The following is a 10,900-nucleotide window of genomic DNA, read 5'->3' on the forward strand; positions in this document are numbered from 1 at the left end:
CTCGCAGTAATGGATTTAAATTAGAAAAGTATAGATTTAGGAGAGATATAGGCAAGCATTGGTTTAGTAATAGGGTGGTGGGGGAATGCAATAGACTCAGCAATCACATAGTTAGTGCAGGGACGATAGCTTGTTTTAAGAGTAGACTGGATAGCTACATGGACGAGGACGACAGGTGGCAGTGAGGTGTGGGTGCAGTAAGGTGACAGGGTACTGGTGTGTGCCTAGTACCGCCGGTATAACGAGGATCAAGCCTCTACCTGTAACCCCTGTAACTACACCTCACCCATCGTGAGTAGTGGGGGGGATTCTGGAGCTGCCCTGTGTAGGCCACCCGGCCTCTTGCAGTTTCCCTATGTTCTTATGTTTATGTTAAAATACCGTTTTCTGTGATCATAAGCTGACGTCACTGTAAACAAACACCGGAGCACAAGCGACCCAAACACAGACCCTTCCCAACCCCCGGGGTCCCATTGCCTAACCAGCGCCCACCTTGGTAACAGAACGGCCAACACAAAAAAACAACACCTGATAACAACTACCATTGACGGGGCTCTAGAGGCTGTGGCCCCACAGCCTAACTAGCCCCATAAAATACCCAAGAAGAAGAAGCTTACGAAACACACCATAACTAAAGAAAAAAAAAACATAACTAAAGAAAAACACCATAACTCGGAAGAAAACACCATAATTCTGAAGCAGAACACCATTACTGAAGAAATACACCATAACTCTGAAGAAAAACACCAAAACTCTCCTCCCAGACCTAGGACCTAACGCCTTCCTCACCAGACCCAAAAAACACTGAAGAAGACCTAGGATCCAAGAAGCAATACACATATCACAAAAAGAATTACAGACCCTGCATCACAGGACCACACTTGGTCACCCAGCACCTGCACACCCCAGCGATGAGCAAGTTGCCGCCCAAGATGATGAGCCTGAAAAGGGTAAGGCCGGGCTTCAGGCTTTTTTTTTTTTTTTTTTTTTACAGCAAGGGAGGCAGCTCAAGGGCATTAAACAAATAAAAAGCCCGCTAGACGTTGCTCCAGCAAAATAAAATAAAATGAGAAAGCAAAATATAAGTCAGTATTGCATGGAGAAGGGTCTTCATACTCTCCTCTTGAAAGAGCGCAAAGAAAGAAAGGTGCAGGAATAATCAAGGTATTCAGTACCTATTAAACATCAGATCTGACCTCAATTTCCCTCAGTGATATACTGGCAATTGTTCAGCAAACCTCAGCAGTCTTAGAAATTGTTGTTTGTCACTTGTTGGCTTGATTACTAATAAAAATGTATATAAAACTTGTATAGGTTGCATGCACAACTCATTAAGTTCAAGCTCAGGGCCGAGTTGGAGGCAACTGCGTTTCTTCTTCTTTTGACCTGTTCCACGTTGGTGCTGCAAGACAGACTTTCTGTCAGAATGGCATCCACTTTTGCAGTGCTGGGGTGCGGCAATAAAGCGAACAAGCTCCCCAACAAGCCGTTTTACAGAATACTGGCTACCTCTAACCCGCTAGCATATAGAAGAGCAAGGGGAGATCTAATTGAGGCCTATAAGATACTCACTGGGAAATATGATGATGCATGTACCAGAGGAATATTGAAACTTAGAGAAGAAAGCAGGAGTAGGGGAAATTCATTGAAACTGTTTAAGTCAAGATCACGGTTGGATGTAAGGAAGTATGCTTTCCCAAGTAGAGTAGTGAATAATTGGAATCAACTGCCTGAGTGGGTGGTGACGGCAACAACAGTGATTCAGTTTGAATCCAGACTCGATAAATTCTGGGCTAACCAAGATTTGAAATATAATTACAAGGCTCAAATCGTCCACCACACACTGCCACAAGTTGTTAACGTAGATCTGGAGTCACAGGCGTAAGCCTCTTCCAGGAGGTCTTCTGTAAGTATCTGTAAGTAGTAACCCCGTTGCGATGGTGAACAGTTACTCTCATGCACACCACCTATTACCTATGATCAGGGTTTTACTTGCCTAGCACTAAAGAATTCTTCATAAGAAGTGGCAAACTGGAGAAATAGGGGCATTAATCCAGAGCCACACATATCTCACTGTAAATGACACCATGGGGCTGTATGAAGTACTGTGTGCACCTACAACATACTGCCGTATTACTTTGCCATTGGACGTTACTTGTCTGAGAGATATTTGAGATACTTATTTCTTCAAATATGGTCTGAAGGGGATATATCAAGGAATTTATTTTGGTGTGTTGATCACGTTCTGGCAGCGGAGCACAGGCCATATATGACTAGGTTAGATTTAGTTAAGTTAGGTTAGGTAAGATTAGGTTAGAATTTCTTTAGTTAGGTTTGATTGTTTATGATAAATTCTTAATATACTTTGCATTGCCCAGTAGACATACTTCTGGAGTATTACCGAAATAAATAATATGATTTTATTATCATTATTATTAGTTGTGGTAGCTATTATCTTTATTTTCTACTTTGGCCATTCAAAACTTTCTTTACTTTAATTTTGCAAGTTTGTTAGTTCATACTCTCCATGAATTCCTTTAAACTTATCCCAGGCCTCTGTGGTCTAGTGATTAGCATGCCTAGCCACTAAGTCATGGGCCCGGGCATATTGCCAGCCTAGAACAGTCAGCACTCAGCTGTTCACCTCCCTTTTAGGCTGATCAATAAAAACCTACCTGGAGATACCTAGGAAACATAAACTATAGTAAACTGCATGTGACACTTGCCCTGCGTCCTGGGGTAATGGGTTGGCTCAGGAGCCAACGAGACAGAGATGAGCACCAAGGCCATGTGCAGCTTAGTATATGATGCCAACTTGATCTATACACCACCTATCCTGACCACTGTACATTTTGATGCAAAACTTTTCAGCAACACTTACCATCTACATTACCTATATTATTCATGACAGTCATTCTTATCCTTTGAAGTAAGCAGCAGATACCTTCTAGTACCCTGGACTCACAAAATAATAACCTTTTCATACAATGTATTTCACATGACACTAACTATCTTCAAACCAAATTCTCTCCCTCTTTCTTCCCCTCCTCCAAAACTCATCCCTCCCCCCCATCTGATAACTGTTCTCATGTCACCATCATGGAAGTAATACTAATATTTGCCATAATCAACCTAAGCTTTACTGGCTATATCTTTGATACCAAGAATGTATGCTTGAATTAAAATCATGTTCTATTATATTGTAATGCAGTGATGGGGTCCATTACTGAAAATTTAGAACACTGAGAATTATGGAATCAAGGCTTAATTATGTCTCCCCCTCCCCCCATACATATCCTCCACTTCTATTATGATATATTTACTTTACCACCAATACTTCCAGTTCATGCTACGAACAGAAGCCATCAAGTTGTATAGAAATATCCTGCGGCAACTACAACACTTACCAGACAAGACTCAGCGGAAGGAGATACAAGAGTGGGCTCGGCAAGACTTTGAGGCTCACAGACACCATGAGGAGGAGGTAATGTGGTCTGACCAGCTTTCCTTTGCATTATCATCATGGCACCAACAGGCTGGGGCCAAACACTGCCCTTCCTACAGCCACTGATGCAGTGGACCATTTCTGTGTGTTGCTTTTCAAACCATCAATTATCATCTTTGACCTGTTCAAAAAAAATTATCTATATATAGCTAATGGTTGGCGGTAAAGAACAAAAAAATTACATATACAGCAAACCCTCTATTAATCTGACTAATTAGAAGAGACCTCATCCAGAAAAGCTGAAAATCCAAAATACTGTCTGAAGTTTAAAAAATAATGCCTATTTCGTACCCAAGGAACGCTTTTTCAGTTTATCAGCAATTCTGATCAATTCTTGCTTAAAGACTTGGACACCATAGGGGAGCTGGAGTAAAGCAGAGCCGTATAAATATAAATCTATATGACTCTGGAGTGCAGTCTTGTACAGTGGTGAGATGGCTGAAACATCAGTGTTTGTAAAGTTGTAAACAAAGCATGTGTTGGAAAAGCTAGTTTCGTGTGAATAAGTTGCAAATTGCACCTGGTGTGGAAATCCACCTTGGGATACCGAAGATCTAGGTGTGGGGCAGTGACCACTTTATTTTCCACATAATCATTTCAGATACCGAAAAAATACAATTTTCTCTATATAGTCACTGAATGTATTAAAAATGATAGCCCAAAATACAATGATACCCTTGTAACAACGAAGCTCATAAATGGCTATGTTTAAATGGCACCACAGGAAGCTCACTTCATCTATTGAGATTAAAGTTTAATACTATTTACTGACTTGTTTTTTGTTCTTCCACAGGAGGTGATCAAGAGACTGATCATGCAGGGGAAGCAACAGTTAGAGGAGCTTGAGAAGACAATCAAGCGAGCAAATGGATAATTGCTCATTTGAAAATCACGTTATATATGTAAAAATGTAAATTTGTACATACATATCCGAACACTGTAAAAAGCCTGCACCCCAAGATCTTATAGCATTGAAAAATTGTCGCTCATACTATATACAACCATTACTAAAATTTCTTACCAAGACATTTGTAGTATATTATTTATTTTCATTGTTGATGCTCGGAGACCCCTCAAAAACCAATTAGGTCATCAGTGAATCTCCATGGAGTGTTCTTCATGGCAGCTGTACTATGCGGAAGAAGTGAAACCGTTATGTAGCATGAGCAGCCAGAAAATAGTGGAGTGAGCATGCAAAGAATTATCAGAAAGGCACAGCAAGGGAGGAGATCCAGGTGTTATGGTCATGAGATAATAGGGATAAGAACAGATGCAATGGAGAAAAAAAGTAATGCTGGTGGGGAAGTCATGAGGAATTGTCACTTGTTTGTACTGCTGGCCTTGTTATCCAAGAGAACAAGGTCACAGCTCATGTCAATACCTATTTTCTGACAACCGAAAGGCTACAGCATGAAAGATCTGCTTAGGTTTCCTTTTCATAATTATGTACATTATACTGTTTACATTCTTATTTCTTGTTTGTGAAAGTTAAGGGTAATTATGATCATTCTAAATTTGTGACATACATTAATTGAACCATGAATAAACAACAGACACTATGTCTTATAACTGAAAAGTATGAAAGTTCTCAATATGTATCAACCAATCAAAGATATGTTTGTAATTAAGACTATTGTAATTAAGAGTATTATTAAAATTTAACCTAAAGTGATAAAAAGATTTGAATGGTACACAGAAAGCAAACATACAACCAGCAACACATCTCACATGTTAAGCTTTGGACATGATCTGCAAGACATGGGAACAAGCCGGCCCACCCTGTCCATCTCGATAGTTGTTTGGCAGTCTGTTGCTTTAGGCTTTTCTAATAAAAATGTGCACCCCACTGTGGCTATCTTGCCCTACCTTTCTTATTAGTTGTTTGGCAGTCTGTTGCTTTAGGCTTTTCTAATAAAAATGTGCACCCCTTTGTGACTATCTTGCCCTACCTTTCTTATTAGTTGGCTGGCAGTCTGTTGCTTTGGGGATTTAATTCCAACAAAAACACACCAATATATTATATCAATATAAAAGATTTATTTATATATATTATTAAGAATATCAAGGAAAGCAAAAATCTTCTGTCAGCATCAAGGCGTAAGGATATGGATTCAGTGAAAAAAAAACTGTACAGCATTATATACTAAGCACTCAGTGGTCAGGTAAACGGCATAATTCCTCCAATTGGGCTCCTAAATTATAGTTTTTACTTTCAATCCGAAAAAAAATGTTCAGTAAACTGTACATAATTATCTAAAATAACATTTGTATCAGTCTGAAAGTAAGCTTATGAGAAAAATGGAGAAAACCCATAACCACTGAAGAAATTAAATATAAAATGAGGTTTTGGGGTTATTTACGAGTACGAACTGTTATTAACTCGGCATATTTTAATTTACAATGTATTCATGCTACTTGTAGCCATCTCATCTTACAACTACTCCTTTAATCTCAAATGGACTTGTGTATCACAGCTCAGCAGATTAGCAATATCTCACTTTTTATAAATTACTTTCAGGCACTATATAATCTATGATTCAAGCAGATCTTTGTAACAAAATATAAAGTTCATTACTTAACAAGTACAGCATTTATGTGATTAGTTTATGGTACAATGTCCACAAACCATGGACAGCTTTCTAATCTATTGTTACAGACATGCATTAACTAAAGGATGAAATAAATTGTCTTTCTTGAGACAATTTGCATTTCATGATTTTACAGTCAAGTGGGAACCTTTAAGATGGAGACAGAGGTAAGATTCCAAAACAAGTTCTCAGAATCTATGCCTTCAATAGTAGGTACAGAAAGGCTTTATCTTCAAAGCTTTACAATCACCAACTATATTACCCTGTTATTTTTAAAAGTAAAGGTAGCTTAGTATGATGAAGGCCATAAGGAGGAGTACAAATATGGACACCAAGAAGTACGTACGAACCGGCACCCACAGTATCTTGGCATGGAGGTGCAGGCTGGTCACGTACAGCAAGAAGGAGTCGATGTCTTGCTGGGGCGTGGACTGGTAGCCAAAAGGTCGGCCATGAAGCTGACTCCCGGCCTGAAGCAACAGACATAGGTAAAGGTTATGGAGTCAGTGGTCACTTCAACATGTAAAGAGAATGCAGAACAATAATGAGACTAATCACTAACAGTAACTTGCCAATACTGCAAGTGATTCTGTGATTGCATTTCTCACAAATGGATAAACAGGATTTTTTACTTCATAATTGTTGCTCCATAAATAATTATGCTTAATCAACATGTTCAAAATTTGAAAATCATTATATTCTAACCTTAGGAAGGCACGACACTGCATCATGCAATTAGTTGATACAAGCCTTTGCATCCATCGCCTCACCTTGTTAAGAGCTCGGTAGTTGCTGGTGACCCTGGCGGCAGTGCAGAGAGGCAGGGCTGTCAGCACCAGCCAGGGCAGGAGGTTAAACACCAGCGCCAACAAGTGGAATGTCAGCTTCGAGTCCTGAGTGGGCCACAGCCACACCAGTTCATTCTGTGGGGAAACACCAGCAATGATCCCTCATAGTACTACTGAGTCAGGTTGAAGTAAATGTTATTCATGAAAACAACAAATGATAAGGTCTGGTGGATAAAGTGAGTCCATTCAACTGATACAACTACTGTATATAACACTTGTTTCTGAAAGCTAAATAAGTTCTTTATGTAATTTTCCACAGGGCGGGGAGTAATGATGGTGGTAATGATGGCCCTTGAGGACCACAGATAATAACAGTGTTCAGTGACTCACCTCAGGATGGATGTACTGCTTCAGGAAGGAAAAAAGGCTGACGGCACCAGTGGTCAGCCTGAAACCTAAGAGGCACAGGAACAGCCCAACGCTCAGCCCCAACTCCTGATTCAAGTGTCGCAAAAATCTGGATGTCTCCTCAATTTGCTGTGGTTATAAATACATTTCTTGAATGAGTTAGTTCCTAGCTGTAATATTATTAATATCTAAATTAATCAGCCATTTTTATTCTATACTTTAAACAAGTAAATTTACAATATCCATTCAGAGAGAAAAAGTACCTGCCTTTTTTATGAGTATGAGAGGAGTGTCGCCCTGGTATATTGTTGTCCTGGTGATGTGGAGGAGGCGAGAGAGGAGGTGACACTGGGTGCAGTACAGCAACACACTCATTACCACAACAAAGTCCTGGAGCCACAGCAGCCCCAGAGCTCCAGTCCACAGCACCACCTTGCTGGACTTGCTTCTGATAATAAAATAACGCATTTAAGCACCAAACCAATGTGAGTGTACAAAAATAATGACATAAAGCTTAATGATATCTGCGATAGATTAAGATATCTCTTAGTAAATTAAGTAAAATAAAAATAGTGCACTCCAGTAAAAGTGTAAATAAACTTAACAATAAATAATATAACAGTTGTATAAAAAATAGTAATGTGTCCTGGTTAGCCCTCCCACCTTGGAATGATGAAGGAGTATGGGATGTGTTTGGCGGCAGCGATGTGCAGCATCATGGAGGCCAGGGAGCACGCCAGGCACGCCACCCCCGCCAGCAGCCACGCCAGGAAGGTGCACCAGATGCGCCGCTGCTTGACCAGCTCCCACGGTGAACAGGAGGCCAGGAGGTACACCTAATGAATAACATCCATTAGCAGATATCAGTCTTACAAGAAAATGGCCCACACCTTGAGAAGAGAAATCAGACATGGCAACTGGCTATCTTCCTCATAATATTGTGCATATTACATAAAATGGTCTATCCTTACATGAGCTTTGGAAGGATTTATCTCTGACCTGATGATAATATCCAGAAATTCCAAAGTACTTCACTGCAGCAAAGCATCTTTGGTCTTAAGTCCTGTACACACTACCACTCACCACCATCTAATGGCACTTGCTGACAAGCAGTGCCAGTGCCCGCTTTTGTTAGTGTCTGGTTGCTGGCATCATGTACACGCCGCCACTTTTGAGTGATGAACACTCGGTATAAAAGGAAGTGTCAATGGTGGTGAGTGATAGTGTGAAGTGGGCTTTAATAGTAAACATACATCTAAACCTTAGTGTTGCACAGCAGCACAGAAGGGAGTGAAAAATAATTGGGAAGACAGAAATAAGTACCCTCCATGGCTGTTATAAAATAATTACTCCTGACACATCTTTCTCGCAAGTTATGAAAACTGCATAGTAAAGGCCTCACTTTCTTTGAAGTTTCATGATAATCTGATTCTCCTTACCCTCTCTAGGAGTGTCTGGAGATGTTCTGTTTCCCCAAACCTTAGAATAACACAGGTCACCAAGTAGGAGACGAAGAACAGCAGACTAGGAATTATGTACACGAAGAGCAGACTCCCGGAGCACCACTGAGGCTCTTCATAAACTGAAAGATTCATAAAGTTTTCAGCATCAACCAACTCTTTATAATTTACTCACAACACTGTTACTATATTTAACATTTGAAGATATCAGGTATTTTTTGTTAATAGGAATGCATATTCAACACAGTATTATATTAGCACATCAAGTTCTAACAACATTTTTACTCACCATTAAAGGAAGTATTTTTCACATTTGTATATTGGTTTCCTATCCCCTGGTCCCTCCTGAAAACAATAACCAACATTAAAAATATGCATGATCGTTAAAATTAGCCAAACTGTGATCCTCATAATCCATCCTCACTGAACACACCAGGAGGGGAGAGGCACCTCTAAACAGTGCCACAAGTTACCTCTTCTCACTTATGCCAATTAAACAGTCAAAACTTTACCTTCCACTTTGCTCCAACTTACTTTAGACAAATGTTGTATTGAAGAACAGGTCCACATCCAAGAAATATAAGGAAAACTATAAAGTAAATCAAGTTGAATGTCACCATACATGTTGATTGGTTTGCTCCGTCCTTATTCCATGATCGATAACCTGGAATATTATTTGCATGAAACAATAACAATTTTTAGGGTGCTTTATTTATTGCATTAATGGAGTGTTCATATGCCATTATCTAATTATAAGATCTTGAAAACTGAAGGTCTAACTAAGTCCTTAGTATCCCAGAGTCCTGGAATTATTAATCTATACTTCACATATTCCCTATTGGTCGTAAACTTATTGAAAGTGGTTTGGGTAGAGGGCTTGGAAGCCTATTCCCTGAAGTGTTAATTGCTTTATAAATGTGTACTGGTTGAGTGTGAAAGAGTTAGCTAAATATAAGAAATTGTCCAGGTACCTCTCCCTAACCATGCTCATATTCATGTCTTTTCAGCTTCCACATAAAATAAGGAATGCATCAGTAGCATAAAAAAAATGAAAACACTGCATTTCCCATGTGACAATATTTTATCATTTTCATGTTTCTCTACAATTTTAGCATTTGCATTTTATACTTTCACAAACATTAATTACTGCCTCTGTAACTCTTTTTCTAAATTATCGTACCTATAATAGAGGAAATAATATCTCTTGGTCTTAATATTCTCCTTCGACAATAGTGAAGAGTGGCAGCAGTGTTGTGGGACTCCCATCACACTCAGCAATCATTACAGCCTGAAAGACAAGAGGAACTGTAACAAACTGATGCTTTACTTCCCTTTACCCACCTGAACACATGACTGTTTGATATTAACTGAACTGAAGAATCTAAATAGCTTCTTGTTTAACTCCAAAACTAAAATTTCCCAGGACTTTTGTTTCAGGGTCAAAATATTCTTATAAAAGCTTTCTTTCAATATCAGTAAAAAGAAAGACTAGTTACTTTAATACATTATTAGGCATGAAATAACAGATAGACTTTTCCCTGTATAACAATTTTTGAGATAAAATAACTAGTGCAAGCCATTTACATTTCCTTCTTGCCCCAACAACAAAAAGATGACAAAAAAAAAGCCCGCTACTCGCCATTCCCATAATAGATAACAGTAAAGAGTAGCCAAAAGAGAGGTCAATTTCAAGTGGAGAGGTGCCCCGATACACTCCTCTTGAAAGAGTTCAAGTCACAGGCAGGAGGAAATATAGATGAAGAAAGGCTGTTCAAAAGTTTACCAGTCAAGAGGATGAAAGAATGGAGATGCTGGTTAACTCTTGCATAAGGGGTTTGGACAGTATAGGGATGAGCATGAGTAGAAAGTCGTGTGCAGCAGGGCCACGGGAGGGGGGAGGCATGCAGTTAGCAAGTTCAGAAGAGCAGTTAGCACGAAAGTATTGATAGAAGGAGATGCAAAATGGCGGCGGAATTTAGGAGGTAGAAGACTATCAGTAAGAGGAGGAGAGCTGATGAGACGAAGAGCCTTAGACTCCACTCTGTCCAGGAGAGCTGTGTGAGTGAGCCCCCCCCACCCCCACCCACCCACCCACGTGAAATGCATACTCCAAATGAGAGCAGACAAGGCCCCTATAAATGGAAAGCATCT

General features: G+C 39.6%; 2 protein-coding genes across 3 annotated transcripts; one reads left to right on the plus strand and one right to left on the minus strand.

The window, feature by feature from the left end:
* The first annotated feature begins 437 nt into the window (after positions 1 to 437).
* LOC126989641 (LYR motif-containing protein 2-like) lies at positions 438 to 5,351 on the plus strand. Its single transcript, XM_050848242.1, has 3 exons — positions 438 to 950; positions 3,344 to 3,484; positions 4,299 to 5,351. Exons 1-3 carry the CDS (start codon positions 912 to 914, stop codon positions 4,377 to 4,379), a joined length of 261 nt encoding a protein of 86 aa, XP_050704199.1. The 5' UTR covers positions 438 to 911; the 3' UTR covers positions 4,380 to 5,351.
* Positions 5,352 to 6,191: 840 nt separating this feature from the next.
* Positions 6,192 to 10,032, minus strand: LOC126989642 (uncharacterized). Of its 2 annotated transcripts, none has more exons than XM_050848244.1 (9): positions 9,930 to 10,032; positions 9,284 to 9,413; positions 9,039 to 9,094; positions 8,729 to 8,871; positions 7,953 to 8,125; positions 7,557 to 7,734; positions 7,272 to 7,418; positions 6,864 to 7,016; positions 6,192 to 6,563 (listed from the first exon to the last, which is right to left on the minus strand). In XM_050848244.1, exons 2-9 carry the CDS (start codon positions 9,367 to 9,369, stop codon positions 6,366 to 6,368), a joined length of 1,134 nt encoding a protein of 377 aa, XP_050704201.1. In that variant the 5' UTR covers positions 9,370 to 9,413; positions 9,930 to 10,032; the 3' UTR covers positions 6,192 to 6,365. The 2 variants fall into 2 exon arrangements, with proteins under 2 accessions (XP_050704201.1, XP_050704200.1); XM_050848243.1 differs by having other exon boundaries at positions 6,198 to 6,563; positions 7,557 to 7,737; positions 9,930 to 10,031.
* Positions 10,033 to 10,900: the final 868 nt, after the last annotated feature.

The sequence above is a fragment of the Eriocheir sinensis genome, unplaced genomic scaffold (genome assembly GCF_024679095.1).
Source record: "Eriocheir sinensis breed Jianghai 21 unplaced genomic scaffold, ASM2467909v1 Scaffold1253, whole genome shotgun sequence".
Taxonomy (NCBI): Eukaryota; Metazoa; Arthropoda; class Malacostraca; order Decapoda; family Varunidae; genus Eriocheir; species Eriocheir sinensis.

Bases quoted from the DNA above. Each gene is read 5' to 3' on its own strand.
- LOC126989641 (XM_050848242.1), top strand. From the start codon at position 912: ATGAGCAAGTTGCCGCCCAAGATGATGAGCCTGAAAAGG. The intron at 951-3,343 runs GTAAGGCCGGGC...CAATACTTCCAG, and splicing joins AGATGATGAGCCTGAAAAGG to TTCATGCTACGAACAGAAGC. The intron at 3,485-4,298 runs GTAATGTGGTCT...GTTCTTCCACAG, and splicing joins ACAGACACCATGAGGAGGAG to GAGGTGATCAAGAGACTGAT.
- LOC126989642 (XM_050848243.1), bottom strand. From the start codon at position 9,369: ATGGTGACATTCAACTTGATTTACTTTATAGTTTTCCTTATATTTCTT. The intron at 8,126-8,728 runs GTAAGGAGAATC...GTTATTCATTAG, and splicing joins TCCAGACACTCCTAGAGAGG to GTGTACCTCCTGGCCTCCTG. The intron at 7,419-7,556 runs GCAGGTACTTTT...TTATAACCACAG, and splicing joins CTCTCATACTCATAAAAAAG to CAAATTGAGGAGACATCCAG.